The following is an 18693-nucleotide window of genomic DNA, read 5'->3' as shown; positions in this document are numbered from 1 at the left end:
TTGAGCGCAACTGATATAGCAACATACGTTTTTCAGAAATTTTGGAAATGTAGAAATTCAGTTCTATAATTAAATTGCAATTGATGTCACATTACAATTGAATTGCTTCATAGCATCTAATATGTTGTGTTCATATGCCAAAAATATTTTATTCACGTGCAATGAAGGACAGAGTTTGTGCACTCTGCAGGATCAACTAAGGACATGCAAGGCAAGCTGTTCAAACTCCCACCAGGAAGATAAGATGGAATGATATGATGTTCCAGTATAAAGGAGGCTGCAGTCAGCCTGCTAGAGTCAAGCTGTAAACCAACCATGGCCTTCTTGTGGATTCTCTCCTGCCTTGCCTTTGTTGGCGCTGCCTACGGTAAATATATAACTGCTTTTTTTTGTGTGTTTAGCGACTTTGACTATACATAAATTCTATTTATTATTATTATTATTACTATAATGATTGATTACCTGCCATCTTTCGGTCAATTATAATGGAATGCTCCGGAACATTTTTCACCGGGATTGCTCCCGCTTCAATTGATTTATTTTATTAGATTGAATGGTTGTTCTGCATAAAGTTCCTGAACTTGTAATTTTATCTCTCCACCAGGCTGTGGCTCTCCAGCCATCAGTCCAGTGGTCTCTGGATACTCCCGTATTGTCAACGGTGAGGAGGCCGTGCCACACTCCTGGCCCTGGCAGATCTCCATGCAGGTGAGCCTCCTTTACATTCATTACTACCGTCAAGTAAAAGTGAAGTTTCCCTCAGAAATACATGGGCAACTGGCACATGCATGCGGCCCCCACCTTCACTTAATGTGGCCCTCAGGTTAATATCTGAATATTGATATAGTATTTATTTATTTATTCAGCTGTTTTCCAATTCCAAATATGCAAACATAACATAACCTGCTTCAATTACTTCAATCTATATTAGTAGCTGAATGACTAGAAGTCCATTTTTATGTACACTGTATTTGCATTTAAATTCAGAATATTACTACTAACTAAATGCATTTGAAATTAAATACATTTAAAAATAGTGAAAAAATAAATAAATAGAAAAGACATTCAGGATTTAAATTAAACATGTCTGTCTGTCTGTCTGTCTGTTTGTCTGTCTGTCTGTCATGTACTACTTTTATTTGAGTCAATATTTTGCTGGCATAATAGCTGAATTACTGTGGCCTCCTCTGGTAAAATTGCATATCATTCAGGACTAGACGATGTAATTAGGCAAAAAAAATTGGCCTGAAATAGTTTGGCCTAAGTCAGGTTTACAATAAGTATAATTTAAAACACAAAATGGCCTAAGTCATTTAATCCTCTTCTGTTACATAACTGACAGACTATTTGTATGTCAATAGTCATATATTGTTATTTGTTATAAACTTTTTAGGTGAAATGATTAAGAAATATTGTTTTGGTTCATTCATTCGTTTTCCGAAAAGAAATGACAAGACGCCATTATTAGCATTAAGGTGACGGTATGTAAATTAAATCCTACGGTTGTTGGTTGCTAATAAATACAATGTGAATTCAGGATGACACCGGCTTCCACTCCTGCGGCGGTTCCCTGATCAACGAAAACTGGGTGGTGACTGCTGCCCACTGCACTGTCAGGTACAGTAGTCCAACAGCGCCATCTGCTGTTCACTGATGATACTGACAGCACGTTTGGGTTCTGTACATTATACCAGTATTATGTCTACACACAGTACTACAGAATAACAGAACCATACCCATGCATTTCCAAAAGTGAGACCTAAGAAAATTATAGTATTTTAAAATGTTCAAGAGGTACATACAAGGCTCACCAAATCATAGTCTGTAATAATAGCTGCCTAATAGCCTATCCAGTGGAAAATATAATTACAATTACAGTATTTTCATTGTGAATGCTAAGAAGTCTGACTGAAGATAATTAGGTATTATTAGGCATTGGATATTTATTGACCTTTAATTAATTTTAAATTGACCATTAATTAATTTTAAACCTTTTTTTGTGTGTCAGAACTAATACCGTTATAGTCCTGGGCGAGCACGACCGCAACTCCAACGCCGAGGACATCCAGAAGATCAAATGGTCAAAGGTATGTTTTTAACACATTAAGACCTGAGGCAGATTCTTCTAAATCAGTAGTTCTCAAACGTTTTTGTTAAGAAATGCAAAATCAACAACGTGTTCCACGTGCTATGTCCGGCCGGGCATATTCCCCCTGTCAGGTGAAAAGAAGCAGCTTGCACTCCTTATGCATAGAAGGAAGCATGAGGTCAGTCCGCTGCCCCCTAGGTTGGCAGAGGAAGTGTAACGTCCAGGATTACATTAGATAATTGACACTGGGTGAAAAGAATGGGTTGCAAAATCGTGGGATAAAAATTATATATAATTTAAAAAAAGATCAATCATCAAAAAATAAATTCAAACACTTACAGTACAACATGTAAAAGCTTGTGAGCTTGTAGATCTGCTATTGTATCTGTAAAAGTATTCAAATGTTTTATTTAGTCCTATAATTAAAAGTGTCAATACGGCAATATAGAAGTACTGTGTTGCAAGTATAAAAAGCCAGGAATTCAAAACATACTTGAGTAATAGTACAAAAGTATTGACATAAAAATGTAGTACGGAAACTACACATTATGCAGAATGTCCCATTGCACGTTTTCAATTATGAAAATATTTTGAAAATGGCAGATCTACAAGCTCACAATGTGACCTATTGTGAGCTCGTATATTTTCGAATGGCCGAAATACATAGGGCTAGCTAGGGGGAGGTTAATGCCTGTGTTTTAATAATAATCAAAATCTACAAAGTAACTACCGGTAGTAACTAAAGTTTTAAAATAAATGTAGTATAAAAGTACAATATTTGCCTCTGAGATGTAATGGAGTACAAGTAAAAGTATTGGAAGTTGAAAGCACTCAAGTAAAGTACAAATGCCTAAAGATTGTACAGTACTTAAGTAAATATACTTAGTTCATTTCCACCACTGCTAATGGGATGAGACATCCATATGGCATGGAAGATCATGGCTATGTCTACACCTCCGATCACCCCCCAGGTCATCTTTGAGCAGGCCACCATTGGACAGGTTAAGAAAATTGTGTCTGACCCCTCCCATGTACTATACTAGCTAGGCGGGAAATAGAGGTGATAGTTCAGTTGGTGATAGAAGCATGAAATTTGGCACAGATGACCTTTATATGACCATAATCGATAATCAACCTCGGGCCACGCAAAATTCCTCCATTTTCCAAGATGGCCGCCAGTTTGCAATTGGACATACGTTTTGGACTACACCAATTTGCGGGGCCTATAAAACTTAGAATTTCCCCTAATTTTGGTATAAGATATGTCCTGGAGGTATTTCTACCAAGTGAGATAAAACAATAACATTAGGTTCCAATATGACGGCATATTTTTCAATATGGCTGCTGAGAAATTGCATAAATGTACATCTGCTCATGGTTAATCCACAGTTGGTGATACAAGCATGGCATTTGGCACAAATAACCTTTATACCACACTAATTGGTAATCAACCTCAGGCCACGCATAATTCCTACTTTTTTCAAGATGGCCGCCAGTTTTCACCAGTTGTAATGGCTTCAACTGTGCCTATGTTTTGGACTACTAATTCTTTTTTAATTTCCCCCTCATTTTGATATAAGAGAACATGTTCTGGAGGTATTTCTAACTAGAACTGCACTCTGTCGAGTGCCTACTTGCTTGTTGGACACAAGTAGGCCATAAATGGCCTACTAGTGCGCAAGCAGAGCGTGCAAGTACTGTAGACCGCTACAAACTTTCAAATCTCAGCCTCTCTGTGAAAGAACATTTGCTATATTGAATTATTAGGTTTAGCTATTTGCTATGTACCTTGCTTTTGGATGAAAAAAGGTAGTATTTTGAAGTATGGTAATGATTACTTATGCCTGTTATGGCAGTGGTGCCAGATTACATACATAGTGTATACATAGGGGCATTACCTTTAGTCCACCCGACACTGAAACATGTCATCGTTACGTCACCATCGATAACCAATTATACCCTGGCATTGGTACATATATTCACCACGTATACTGTATGTCTATATATATGTATATGTCTATATGCATGTATAATTTCTGAGTTGGTTAGTGGTATAATGTGGTTACTCGGGTGGTTTGATGCATATGTCCCTTGAATCCACCCGACACTGAAACATATCATCATTACGTCACCATCGTAAACCAATTATACCCTGGCATTGGTACATATCTGGGGCATAGGCTTCGTAGCATGACGGAAAACATACCTGCACGGTCTGCTTTCGTATGTCCCGTGCCAGCATATGACTGCTAAGGGACATTGGTACATATCTTCATCACGTCATGGGACATATGCTTCGTAGCATGACCGAAAACATACCTGCACGGTCTGCTTTGTGCCAACATATGACGTCATATCATATGCTGCTAAGGGACATACGCATCGTAGCACCTGACTGATAACATTACTTGCACGCTCTGCTTGCACAAGTAACAAGTAAGATCACCTGTACACCTTCCGAAAGACTAAAGCCCTGTCTTCCTTGGCTCGGCTCTCCCGTGCTGGCACATCCTGTCAATGCAGGTGCAGCTGTTTAACTTTAATTTTGGGCAAGCTAAACAGCATTTAGGAAACCTTATAGAAAATGTATTAGCATTGAACCCGGCCATGCTGAGTATCACAGCTATAGTGTCAACCAGTGTGCCCTGGTACTGCAATAACAAAATAACAACTTGTCAATTGGGCTTTTGGGATTTTGTAAACCTGTCAGCCATCTTCACAAATTGAGGGATTCTGCATGGCACGAGGTTGATTACAAATTAGTGTGGTATAAAGGTGATCTGTGCCAAATGTCATGTTTGCATCACCAACTGTGTATTAACCATGAGCAGATGTACATTTATACAGTTTATTGGCAGCCATATTGGAAAACATGCCGCCATATTGGAACCTAATTTTACTTTTTATATCGTACTTGGTAGAAATACCTCAAGAACATATTCTCTTACATCAAAATGAGTGGAAATAAAAATATTTACAGCCCCAGCGAAGTGATATAGTCCAAAACGGAATTGGAATTCTGCGTGGCCCGAGGTTGATTATCGATTAGGGTCATATGAAGGACATCTGTGCCAAATGTTATGCTTCTATCACCAACTGAACTATCATGCATTGAAAACAGCTATTTCCCGCCTAGCTATACCCTGAGTATCGGCTAATGCCATCAGGTAGGAGGTATGAGGTCCATGCGTGCAAATATAATAGGTAGGCCTACAAGCATTCCTTTGTCCCTCTGTCAATCACACTCCTTAACAGAGTCCTTGCAGAGGGCAGACAGGGTAGGGGTCGAAGGTTATGAGGTGATGTTCTTCCTCTTTTGCACTAGGTATGTTGGTGTGTGGTTTTTTAATGTTGTACGGGTCACTGTGTGCCTTTGTTGTCTTGTATTGTGTATTGTTTTGTATTGTATTGTATTGTATTTGTATGCTGCAGGGCGGGTCCTTGGGGTCCAAGACAAATTTCTCTCTTGGGAGACAAAATGGACCCCCATAACTCTGTGCACAAATGGAACCAAAAGGACCCTGCAGGTCCATTTGATTAAATTCGTAACCTCTGTTACAGGACTTTTATGGTCATTCAGAGCTATCACTTTATGTGTTTCTGGTAATATTATTGTCCAATGTCCACTCATTTTGTATGTCTATGGCAAAACATTATAACATTTTTCACATATTGGAATATATTGTTGAAGCCGTACATGCATTTACTCAACAAAGAAGACTTCTTTTAACACATCTCTCCTAACAGCTACAGTTGACTGTTGTGTGTAACTTAATCTTCTCTGACAGTACATCAAGCACTCGCGCTACGGGTCCAACGGCAACAGCTACGACATCCAGCTGATCAAGCTGAGAAGCCCTGCCAAGATGGGCGCGCACGTGTCCCCCGTGTGCATGGCCGAGGGCCGCGACGACTTCCCCGGCGGCATGATGTGTGTGACCTCCGGATGGGGCCTGACCGACCCCTGGGGTAAGGGACCGGCACAAAACATTCACCCATTCAGACACGGACCCAACAGACGTTCTGTCCAATTAAACCTAACACTTTGAGATTTCTTCATTTCTTCCCCAGCCTATGGCACGCCTGCCCTGCTGCAGCAGGCTTCCCTCCCTCTCCTCTCCAAGGACGAGTGCAAGAGACACTGGGGCGGCAAGATCACTGATTCAATGATCTGCGCCGGAGCCCAGGGGGCCTCTTCCTGCATGGTGAGTGACATCAAGATGACACTTTTGACATGAAACACATACAATTCACAAATGAAGCGTAGCCTGGCTGCGAGCTAGTTCAGGCAGATTACACTCATCTCGAGAGGTTAACACTCATGTGGAGCTTTTTGTGGCCCCGCGGCAATCCGCGCGGACGTTCGTTTTGACTGAAATATTCCTGGGGGAGCGGCAAATCACCCTAATAAAACGGAATCTCACTTGAATTGGATTCCTATGTGGGCTGGCATTAAGGATTCTGTTTGTTTCCCCCCCCCGGGGGGTTATAGATGTATATGTCTCTGCTCTTAAATGGCCATCTGCTAATGTGCTGTGCACTGCAGAGAGTAATGTATAAGCAGAGCCTGAATGCCAGGTATATCAAATATAATATTCACACTTTATTAGCAATTTATTATTAGTCTCAATCTATATGTATTGGTGAGTTATCTGACTGGACTGCTTGTTGTTTCAGGGGGACTCTGGTGGTCCCCTGGTCTGCCAGAAGGATGGCGCCTGGACCCTGGTTGGTGTGGTCTCCTGGGGCAGTGGATACTGCAGCGTGGACTCGCCTGGCGTGTACGCCCGCGTCACCGTGCTGCGTTCCTGGATTGACCAGACTGTCGCCTCCAACTAAACCCTGTCAGCATTGTCGATCTACAAGCTCGAACTTGTAGATCTGCTACTTTTGATGCTTTTGAATGTGAATCCTGAAAAGTAACAGTTTTGGACAGATTCACAATAAAAAAACTACAACCAATTCAAACATGTTGCCTGAGTGTACTTGTCAAATTGTGAAAACTTGATAAAATGCACATTGCTTATTGCTTGAATGAATAACTCTTGGATTCATGGTTGATTTGTGGTTCTTGGGTCTTCTTTACGGTAGAATAAGCATATGTACAGAAGTTTAATCCCACAGGGTAATCTCTGTGCCATTCACGATATAAAACATAGATTGGTTACGTAACCAACAACAGCCAATTAGCTGCTTCAAATGTTATGCAAAGCTAGGCCAATCACAGCGGAAGTTAGATTACTCCGGAATAGTCTGTTAAACAGACTATAGTTATAAACGATAATAATAATAATACAGACAATTTACATAGCACATTTAAAAATACTTAAATTCGCTCTAAAAGGAACAGAAATGAAATAAAAACAACTTTTATAATGGTCTGTGTCGAAGGTGGCAAAATGTGTTTGGAGGTTCAGCAGTTATACTTACCATAGGCAGCACCAACAAGGGCAAGGCATGAGAGAATCCACATGAAGGCCATGGTTGGTTTACAACTTGCAGCCTGTCAGCCTGCTGGGTAGCCAGCCCCCAGCTACCTTTATACTGTAGCTGGGGGCGGACTCGTAAAAGATCACCACAGTTTGGCTTTTGGTGACTAGTTTTTGAATTTTGGTTTGGTGTTAAGTATAGGTATAACTTATAAGGTTTTCAAAAAGCTGTGCAAACACGTTGGGCGCGCCCTCCTGGTGGGCTGTTTGAACAGACTCAAATATCAGATACGTATAGCTATGGTTGTAAACCAAAATAATTGATAAAATAGATTTTCAATGGATTCTGTTGCTGGGTGTGCTAAATGACAAGCTAAAATGTTAGGAAAAACAAACAACCAGAAAGGCATCGTTTTCAAGATGGCGTCCACGGTGGCTAAAATGAGCTAAAATGCCTATAAACTGGGATTTAATATGTAAAAAAACTGAGTTTTCTCCATTGCTCTGTAAAGCAAATCATGCAGCTACGGCATACGCATAAAACAACCCAAGTAACCACAGTATACTACTCATCAACTTACAAATTACATATAGACCTACCGGTACATGTATACAACATACATGTATGTAAGTTGTACTGTTTATATGACGATATGTACCTTTATGTTTCAGTGTCGGGTGGATTAAAGGTAATGCCTCTATGTATACATTTATGTAATCTGAAATCTTTATTATGTCACCATCGAGAGTTATACCCTGGCATTGGTACCTACTGGTACTCCTAGTCATATACTGGTGCTCATTAACGTCACATAGGTGAACAACACACAGACACGGACATTGCTATTCTTTGGAGTGGTTGCACCACTCAAAAAGTCCATCGACTTGGCTGCCACATGACGTGACATAAAATAATTCTAAATTCTAAGATATTGAAGACCAAACAAAATGCAAAAGACTCAAAAATGGTCAAAAAAATCACCTGTGTGAAGTGACGGGCGCTTTGTGTTTTGCGTCATACTTGGCAGACATTTGACCTAATTTCTCCTTTCATTGTCAATGGCAAATATTGAGACATGTGGGGACAAAAGCTGTAGCCCCTAAAAGATTGGAGACACACAAGCTCGCTGTGAGCTGGTAAAATGCTATTTTTAAGAAGCCGCTTTCTGTTGTCGCCATACACAAAGAGTATGTAAAATCTAAAATGACACCCGTTCCGGTTTTAAGTACCCATTTAGACCTGAGGCCGATTCTAAAAAAATGGCTTCTAAATCATGACAATTTTCAGAAAAAACCATGTTTCTCTGTCAGTCGTTCTCAAACATTTTCATGTCAAGGACCCCCCAAAATATCTGTATTTGGCCGCCGACCCAGGGACCCAGAAGCAAAGAGTTAAGTTAAAAACAAAAAAAGCACGTATCGTGGCACTTGGTGACGTGCTATGAGCTTGTAGATCTTCTTATATACACAGCTTTTGTCCCCACATGTCTCATATTTGCCATCGACAATGAAAGGATTCATATGATCTATAAGGAAGGTCATATGTGCCTCAAATATGTCCAGTTGTCATCACCGAACACGGTGTTGAGCTGCTGCGTGACCCTGATGAAGGTGGTCCTGCGGCTCAGCTCCTTCAGCTTGGCTGCGCCCACGTAGGTGCAGGTGGAGCGCACGCCGCCCAGCACGTCGCGCACCGTGGCCTCCACGGGGCCCTTGTACGCCACCTCCACCGTCTTGCCCTCGGACGCCCGGTACTCGGCCACGCCGCCGGCGTGCTTCTTCATGGCCGTGTCGGAGCTCATGCCGTAGAAGCGCTTGTACATACCGCTGCTGTCCTCCTTCTCGACGACCTCGCCGCCGCACTCCTGGTGGCCGGCCAGCATGCCGCCCAGCATCACGAAGTCGGCCCCGGCGCCGAAAGCCTTGGACACGTCCCCGGGGCAGGTGCACCCTCCATCGGAGATGATGTGGCCGCCCAGGCCGTGGGCCGCGTCCGCGCACTCCATCACGGCGCTGAGCTGCGGGTAGCCCACCCCCGTCTTCTTGCGAGTGGTGCACACAGAGCCCGACCCGATCCCCACTTTGATGATGTCGGCGCCGGACAGGATCAGCTCCTCCACCATCTCTCCCGTCACCACGTTCCCCGCCATGATGGTGTGTGTCGGGAACTTTTGACGGACGTCCTTGACGAACTGCACGAAGTGCTCGGAGTAGCCGTTGGCCACATCCACGCAGATGTACTGCAGCTGGGGCACGGCCGTCACGATGGCCGAGAGCTTCTCAAAGTCCCCGTCGCTGGTTCCCGTGCTGACCGCTATGCTGGCCTGTATGCACTCTGGGTGTTTCGCCGCGAACGCCCTCCAGTCGTCCACGGAGTAGTGCTTGTGGACGGCGGTGAAGAGGGTGAACCTGTGCAGCGCCAGAGCCATCTCGAAGCTTCCCACGGTGTCCATGTTGGCGGCGATGATGGGGATGCCTCTGTAGCTGCCCTTTGAGTTCCTGAAGGTGTAACTCCTTGTCAGGTCCACCTCGCTGCGAGACTTTAGCGTGCTCCGCTTGGGCCGAAGGAGCACGTCCTTGAAGTCCAGTTTGATGTCAGTTTCAATGCGAGGCATTGTCACAAACAGATAAATGACGCTCAATCTAAGCAACGGCTGAACCGACTGACCGCCGCTATACTTAATAGAAACATTTTGCACATGCTCTTTAAGATTTAAAGGCACAGGTGGACAGCAGGTGATGTCATGATTATGACATCAGTTCTGATTGATTGAATGATTAATTGAATACTTTATTACAGTACTGCAGTACAGGTAGTACAGTCACAGGTTAGGCTAAAAGGATAACACATGCTAACTCATGCTATTGGGATAATTTATTGATTGATTGAATATTGTATTAGACGGAACCGTAAACAGGTACAGTCAAACATTTGAGCTAAAAGGACAAAAAGCCTCAAGGGCTTATTGTGGGCTGGAGTAGCTAGGCTACTATTATCATCATAATATTCCCGGGCCTTTCGTCCCCTGGGCTGTGACGTCATGTGGGCCAACCAATCGGAAGACAGAGGGAGGGTTCCATGTGGGTCAATACATCATCATCAAGTATAGTATAGAGCTACTAGAGCCCACGCTGTTTCTTAAGGAACAGTACTTTCTATTTAGGGGTCAAGCCCAAAGGGCATAGACCCCCTTCCGTGTAATTCTGCCATTTTTGCGGATTTGGCGTTCTTCATGGCAATATGGTAGAAGGCCGTGAGGATCCCTCAGGAACTGAAGCTCACAGTCATTCGTCAACAGACCTCTGACCTTTAGATTTTCCGATGAGTATATTGTTATGATTTGGCCTTTTCTTTGCCACGTCAAAAGTGTGAATGGAGTCTGACTGTTTACGGGACTACAGCGTTAACAGACAACGGTGACTGTAGAAAGGAAGGGTCAGTTCTAGTCTACTACCGATGTACAGGAATTCCTTTAGGTCAGTTTTGTTTTTGTTAATCAAACAGGGTGTCCCTTGTAATTAAAAAGGTTGAGAATCAGTGCTGGAGATTCTACAGTGTAATGTTCTACAAAAGTCCACCAAGTCCAAACTCTCTCTTGTTGACGACTGTGATCCAGTGTGGTCTCCTTCAGGAAGTCTTCTCCTCAAGAATGGAGCAGAAGCAGAGCGGGTCGAACCGGCCTTTGGTCTCCCTTTGGACCAGACCCATCAGCTTGTTTAGAACCTTCTTGTTCCCCTTCCTGATGAGCTGGACCTCCTCGGGGTGTGAGTCCACCACCCTCTGACAGACGCTGTGGAGCTGTGTAAAGTCACTGACCATCCCCAGGTCCTGCTCCTGCACCAACTGGCGGGCCGTCTTCCCCGGACACCTCCACATCTCCTGAAGAACGCGCTTGGCAGCAGAGGCAGAGACGAGTCCTGTTTCCTGGAGTTGCAGAAGCTCCGCCAGCGCGGAGGGAGATACGCGGCTCTGGCTGACCTTTAGATGGTGCTGTTTGAGCAGACCGAGCAGCTCGTTGGTCACCCAGCCGACCACCTTCCTCGGCGCCCTACTGGTCTCCTCGACGACCGCCTCGAAGTAGTCCACGAGCCCTTCCTCGTTCAGCAGGGTGAAGCCGTGTTCGGGCAGGATGCCGTAGGTCTGCAGCAGCCTGTCTCTCTGGACGCTGGGCAGCTCGGGCAGACTCTCACGGAGCCGCTCCACCAGCACTGCCTGGCTGGGGTCCGCTCCGCTGGGCAGGGACGCCTCGTCGTCGTACACCGTCAGCGGAGGGAGGTTGGGCTCCGGCATGAACCTGTAGTCCTGAAGCCCATCCTTGTCTCTCAGTGGGACGGTCTGGCCAGATCTGGAGTCGAAGGCTCGGGTCTCATTCAGAACCGTACCGCCACTCAGCAGGATCCCCGTCTGTCTCCGGATCTCATAGTCTATAGCTCTGGCTAGGAAGCGGGCGCTGTTGATGTTCTTCACCTCCGTCCGGACACCCAGAGGTTCTCCCGGCCTGTGAACCGACACGTTGGCGTCCACCCGGAGCTGGCCCTTGGACATGTTGCCCTGACAGGTGCCCAGAGCCTGCAGGATGAGCTGCAGCTCTCTGACGGCGGCTGCAGCCTCCTCGCCGCAGCTCATATCCGGCTCCATCACCAGCTCCATCAGTCCAACTCCTGCTCTGTTGAGGTCCACGAGAGTCTGGCAGCGGCGGTTGTCGTGCAGACTCTTTCCGCTGTCCTGTTCCAGTTGGATTTGCTTGATGTGTACGGTCTTGGTGACGACCTGGCTTCTCTTCTCGCTTCCCAGGCGGCTGTAGGTCAGCAAACCGTCCACGGCAATGGGTCGGCGCCTTTGGGTGATCTGGTAGCCGGCCGGGAGGTCAGCGTAGAAGTAATGCTTCCTGTCGAACAGTGACTTCCTGTTGATGGTGCAGTTGAGAGCCAGTCCCGTCATGACCGCTGCCTCGACAGATCTCCTGTTCAGCACCGGCAATGTGCCGGGCAACGACGCATCGAAGAAGGACACCATGGAATTTGGTGGTGCCATGAAACGGACCGGAGAGCCGGAGAAGAGTTTTGTGTTGGAGTGGATCTGTGCATGGATCTCCAGCCCCACCACACCAACCAACTCCTGGAGAGCACTTGTACTGTGTAATTTAGTTCTGGGATAAAACACTATTTGTTTGTTGACGTTACACAGCAGCAGGATGCGAGAAGAGGCTGCCATTTGGCAGTACTCAGTACTATGGTAGCTGTATCAGCACTATGATAGTTGTATAACCCCAGTGTGGCCCAGGTTGGTGGTTCGACAACGGTGATGATGTCAGTCAGCTATTACAGCCGTGCTATGACATCAGTGCTGAAGTCCTCAAAGGTATATGGAACAGGGGAAAAGGGGATATCATGTTTGCCATATAGGTCACATATATACCAATATCTCTTAGTCTGTAAACGTGTGATATTTGGACTGAACAGTTGCATTTTTGCTTTGTCAGTGGGTTAAGACTCCTATACCACGTTCAAATGTAAAATATGTGTCTCTCTTCTCTGTTCTGTCCAGTGAAGGAGACATGTCATCAGTGAATAATGACCTCAGACTTACAAAAGGAAAATAAGTAACTGATTTGTTTATTTTTGGAAGACAGTTCTTATATGATGCAATAAGATTTCCCTGGAATTGTTGACAATTCCATAGGGAAACCTTATTGCGTCATATAAGAACTGTGTTCCAAAAATAAACAAATAACTATAGATTTATCTGAACATTTAAACATATACAATTCAACCAACCCGGCCATCCACATTTAAAATATACCTCTCTTTCTCTCTCTATCTCTCTCCACCTGTCTGTCTGTCTGTCTGTCTCTCATCTCTATCGCTCTCACGCACGCACGCACATGCCTACCATGCTATTTAGTGTCTGAAGAAACTTTATTTGCAATAATAACTGTACTAGATATCTCCACTGGTTATTTAAATGAGCATTTGTGCCTGTCGTAGACATGCGCAGAGCAAGTTCAGTCAGGGAACCTCAGTGCAGTTGCTACCGGCCGTTAATTGGGCCGCCTCAGCATCACGCTCTCATTCACATGATTCACTCAGCCAATCACACACTCACTCACTCCATCTTCATACCGGCTACTTTAACCGGAGGTTTGCATTTCTCCTCCTGCTTCCTTCTTTGCTGCTGCTGTATCAGCGTGCTGCTGTATACAAACCTGCTGCTCACCCACCTCCACCCCAGCTACCACCTGTCGTTTTGTATCTACTGTTTAGGTACGGGGCATTCAGAGTCCCTATGGCCGGGACTGATGCGCTTGATCTGAGTACCTAAAAAGCAGATCCAATACATCGCCAAACCATAATAAATATATTGCTCATCTTATATTGCACCCTTCATCTATTCTAGACCGAGTGGCAAAACACTGAGCAGCATGATGGAGCATTGGAGTTTGGAAGTGCTCGTTCATGGAAATCACTCAACGGTCCTGCGTACCTGTATTTTTTATCATGAAACAGAAACTTTGCCGAGAATAATTCAAGCTTTCTGTACAGCTGCAATGTTGTTGAGTTTAATGTTGTTTAATACAATAGAGGGTATGCGCATGCTTAAAGTGAATGGCAAATCGAGTGGCAAATCGAGTGGCAAAGCAACAGGCAAAATGAGTTTAACATTGTTTAACGTTGTTTATTAATGCAATCAGATTGGACTTTTCTGTTTGGATGCTGTGAAGGCCAGAAAGTATTTTCTTGCCACTCAGTAGGCGTTCCTGCGTAACTTCCGGGTTTGGTGATGATGTCACGTGCATACCCTCTATTAGATAGCAGGACTCTGTAGGTGGACTCTGTAGGCGTTCCCGCATAACTGCCAGGTACGATGATGTTGACACACATACAGCTTTTTTCTTTTTTTCTTGCAGGGACCCATTTCTGGGAAATGACCTGACTGACTTGCGGAGAGAGAGAGAGAGAGAGAGAGAGAGAGAGAGAGAGAGCATGCATGTTTACAGTTTGCCTCATTCCCTCATACAGTATATGCCTATACTGCGTGCATGCATTGTTTGAAGACATGGTGAGTCATATTTCATGTATCCTATAATTTCGTATTTTCTCTGTCATTTGCCATTTCTTTATTTATTTTAAGATACTTTTCTTTTTGGGGTGGGGGAGGGGGTTGCCTTTATTGAATGATACAGTAGCCTTTTGATTGATTGAATGGTTTATTGAAAATAAATGTAAAAACAGCAACAGAGTACAGTCAAACACTCAGTTCAAAAGGGATGTTTCCATTTAGGCCCTATATATGCAATCAATCTGTCTGACAGGGAATGGGGACTGGGGAGAGAAAGAGGGGTAGTGACATGCAGGGGATCTGCATTCGAACCGGCAACATGCTGTCATTAGCAGCCTATAGGCTGCTCTCAGCCTATAGGCCTGGTTTCCATTTTTACAGCGTGGCTCTACAGTAGTTTGTCCATTATTGGAATTGTACATCGTCTCTGTCGGGTTCAAAAATAGCAAAAGTAGTAGTAGTACAAGGTTGTGGATCTGTTGATTTTGATGCTTTTGTGTGACACTGTTAGCATGACAGGACGTTAAATTATGAAAAAATTAGAATATGAACATAAGAGGTTTCTGTCCGACAGCAACAAAATGGAATTAGGTATATGAACTATTTTAGGTTTGTATGCCAGTTTTGAACAGTGACATTTACTATCAATTCAAACATGTATTCAGAACATTGAAGTTAATTGTTTTGCACCCTGTCTGTCTGTCCCTCCGTCCGTCCGCGTGTGTCCGTCTGTGATAAGCTAATCTCCAGCACTGTTGGCTTGATCACAGCCAAACACACACACTCCCTGGATGCCAGAGCTGAATTAACCTCTTCCCCCATTTTTTCACATTGGCCTGTTATAGTGCCATGGAGGCCAACTTTTGCCTGTACTGTACATCTAATTGGTGAGAAAAGATTATAATGCAGTTGTTATCTTCTCTGATTCCCCAGTGTTTTGCGTCATGATTGGTTTGAACAACCATTGAAACCAAAGAGAGAGGGCATATCACTGATTGGTTGAAACCATCGCCACAGTGAGTAACTGATAGGTAAGACCTGTGTGTAGGCTACTGCAGTGCTTCTCAAAGTGCGGTTTGTGGGAAAACTCAACAATTAGGCTACTTTTATGTGTTCAAAATATAGCTTTAACTGTGTGTGTGTGTGTGTGTGTGTGTGTGTGTGTGTGTGTGTGTGTGTGTGTGTGTGTGTGTGTGTGTGTGTGTGTGTGTGTGTGTGTGTGTGTGTGTGTGTGTGTGTGTGTGTGTGTGTGTGTGTGTGTGTGTGTGTGTGTGTGTGTGTGTGTGTGTGTGCGTGCGTGCGTGCGTGCGCGCGCGCGCGAGTGTGTGCACGTGTGTGTGTGTGCGACAAATACTACTTCTGTCCATAACTCCACTGGGAGCAATACAGCCCCGCACACAACATCCACTTTCCCAAACTGCACTTTTTTCTAGTAATCGTTACCTGCAGGTAATTTACAGGACAGCACGTCAGTACCACAGGTTTGTGCGCGTGGCAGTGGTGTGACCTTTAGTAGTAGCTGAGCACAATGCTTATTTGCAACGCCCTGCAAAAAGACTAACAGTAACAAATATGGGTGAGTTCGGATATGCGCACCGGGAGCGCACTCACACTTTTATTGCAGTGTGCTCAGTGCGCTATCCAAACGCACCCCTACAGTACACACACACACACACACACACACACACACACACACACACACACACACGCACACACACACATTGATTGATTGATTGAAATCTTTATTAACAGTTTGTATAATTTACAGTACATTTTAAGCACGAACTCAATACACACACACACACAGAGAACACCTTAGGTTTGTGTACATAAATGACACAGCGACATGACAGCTGCACGTGGGTGTGGGAGTACAAACTTAATCTGAAATTGGGTATGAGAAGTGTTTCCTGATGCATGTAACTTCAACTATGCAGCTTATTGTGTTCAGTCTTTTGACTCTTTTCACATCAAAAGTATTCAAATAATGAAGCTGACATGTTAACATCATGTGTTTGTAACAGAATCCACCATGGGGACACTTAAGCAGCGCATGTTGGACACTCTGGACAACCTGATTCACGATGAGTTTGACAGGTTCAAGTGGCATCTAGAAGAGCCTGAAAATGTTGACGGTCTCAAGCCGCTCACAAAGAGTGTTCTGGAGAACGCCAAGAGGACAGACATAGTGGACCTGATCGTGCAGCGCTACCCTGGTAGAGAAACTCAGATCATGCTGAATGTTCTGACAAAGATATGCAGGATCGATCTAGTGGAGGGTTTTAAAACCACACCAACAGGTAGGTGAAGAGAGGATAGCGATTTTAAGTTTATAAGTTAATATTATATTAAAACACCCTTGTAGATTGTAATGAGTGTGTGTAAGGATGATTAGCTGACCTTTGGAACAATAAAATGAGTCTGTAGATGGCGGCATCCATTCTGTAGGTGTCTAACAATATGTCTAACTTTGATCAAAGGTGGGAGAGACAACTTTTAGATTAGGCATTAATGATAATGATAAATGAAGGACAGACGGATCAGATGTATTGATGATGATTGTAATGAAAGACAGTAGATTATGGGGAAAATATGGTCTGACTCTGCGGCTAGAAGAAGAATTGAAGAAGGAATTTGGTCTAGACTAGAGAGGACAGGTTTTTGGGCTCAATGGATGCCACCAGTTTTAGGAGAGACAGGAGAGAGGGCTGGGGGTTGTGGGTGAAGTTATAGGAGGTGGCAGTGTTATCTGTGGTAATCCAAGTCTAATGGTGAGGTGATAGAAACAGAAAGGGTAGCTGGGGGGTGGCAGTGTTCTCTGTGGTAATCCAAGTCTAATGGTGAGGTGATAGAAACAGAGAGGGTAGCTGGGGGGTGGCAGTGTTATCTGTGGTAATCCAAGTCTAATGGTGAGGTGATAGAAACAGAGAGGGTAGCTGGGGGGTGGCAGTGTTCTCTGTGGTAATCCAAGTCTAATGGTGAGGTGATAGGAACCACAGAGGGCAGCAGTGTTATCATCTGGTACATGTCACTGCAGATCCGCGGAACGCAGCGAATCAGGCTGGAACCCATGCAGGCTAATCATCTGGGGTAATCCAAGTCTCACGGTGGGGTGATCTCGGTCAGAACATGTAATTAGCCCTTCGCTAAGGCCCTACCGAAACTAGCTCTGGTCCATAGCCCTAATGCCCTTTGCTGCCGTTGCAGAGCTATGGAACAGAGCTATACCGAACCCATCCTTTGGACCATCGCTTTTGGGGCTGGAGAGAGGGTCTGGGCAGGAATTAATCCAGGCTGCTGATTGGTTTTCATTTTAACATGTTTCACCATTGGATATACTTGCCTGTTTGTGTGATTCTTCAACGGCGGGTCATGAGTTTACCGGTTTGATTTCTTTCTATTTTGACCGTCTCCAGTTTCTCCAGGGTCTGCCGTGTCCACCACCCATGCTTCAAGTCCACCAGAGCGTCCGGGAAACAGATGGGACTTTTTGAAATGTGAGTGCATTTTCATTAGTGGTGTAGGTTTATGAGTTATAATGTCATAATGTTGGTCGGTCATGCCCAAAGATGGAGTCTATCATGATGTCAGGTAGCTCCTTATATGGAGTTCCATGCATTCTGTAACGTGATCTGACTCACAGTGGTATCCATGACGACTAGCTATCAAGTATTCTGTAACTATAGCAATCTGCCCAAAGATGCTATGATATGAAAGACACACACACACACACACACACACACACACACACACACACACACACACACACACACACACACACACACACTACAGACACACACACACACACACACACACACACACACACACACACACACACACACACACAGACACCACACACACACACACACACACACACACACACACACACACACACACACAAACACACACACACACACCTATAGCAACCACACTAATGGCCAACACAGAGGCACCACGTTTAAAGTGATATATTTTGCCATGTGTTCACAGATTCCTGTAAACTTTCACTGGACCAAAACACAGTGAGCAACAACCTCGTCCTGTCAGAGGAGAACAGGAAGGTGACTTTTGCACGACGAGACCAACGTCACCCTCAACATCCACACAGATTCACC

The 18693-nt window shown here is 44.4% G+C and overlaps 3 protein-coding genes across 3 annotated transcripts; 1 reads left to right on the top strand and 2 right to left on the bottom strand.

Moving 5' to 3' along the window:
* The first annotated feature begins 215 nt into the window (after positions 1-215).
* On the top strand, positions 216-6942 carry LOC310859745 (chymotrypsinogen A-like). The gene is made up of 7 exons (XM_083766445.1): positions 216-367; positions 605-708; positions 1538-1617; positions 2009-2087; positions 5878-6058; positions 6161-6294; positions 6767-6942. The coding sequence occupies exons 1-7, from the start codon at positions 316-318 to the stop codon at positions 6926-6928; spliced, it is 792 nt and encodes a 263-aa protein (XP_083622571.1). The 5' UTR covers positions 216-315; the 3' UTR covers positions 6929-6942.
* Positions 6943-9056: 2114 nt separating this feature from the next.
* LOC310859954 (GMP reductase 1-like) lies at positions 9057-10133 on the bottom strand (the record flags this gene model as incomplete). Its single annotated transcript, XM_083766721.1, has 1 exon — positions 9057-10133. The coding sequence occupies one exon, from the start codon at positions 10131-10133 to the stop codon at positions 9057-9059; it is 1077 nt and encodes a 358-aa protein (XP_083622847.1).
* Positions 10134-11146: 1013 nt separating this feature from the next.
* LOC310859953 (glutamyl-tRNA(Gln) amidotransferase subunit B, mitochondrial-like) lies at positions 11147-12733 on the bottom strand (the record flags this gene model as incomplete). The annotated part of the gene is made up of 1 exon (XM_083766720.1): positions 11147-12733. One exon carries the CDS (start codon positions 12731-12733, stop codon positions 11147-11149), a length of 1587 nt encoding a protein of 528 aa, XP_083622846.1.
* Positions 12734-18693: the final 5960 nt, after the last annotated feature.

Source organism: Protomyctophum parallelum (assembly GCF_964188405.1).
Source record: "Protomyctophum parallelum genome assembly, chromosome: 6".
Taxonomy (NCBI): Eukaryota; Metazoa; Chordata; class Actinopteri; order Myctophiformes; family Myctophidae; genus Protomyctophum; species Protomyctophum parallelum.
Note: the sequence above shows the minus strand (reverse complement) of the source record. Positions and strands in the feature narration are given on the sequence as shown.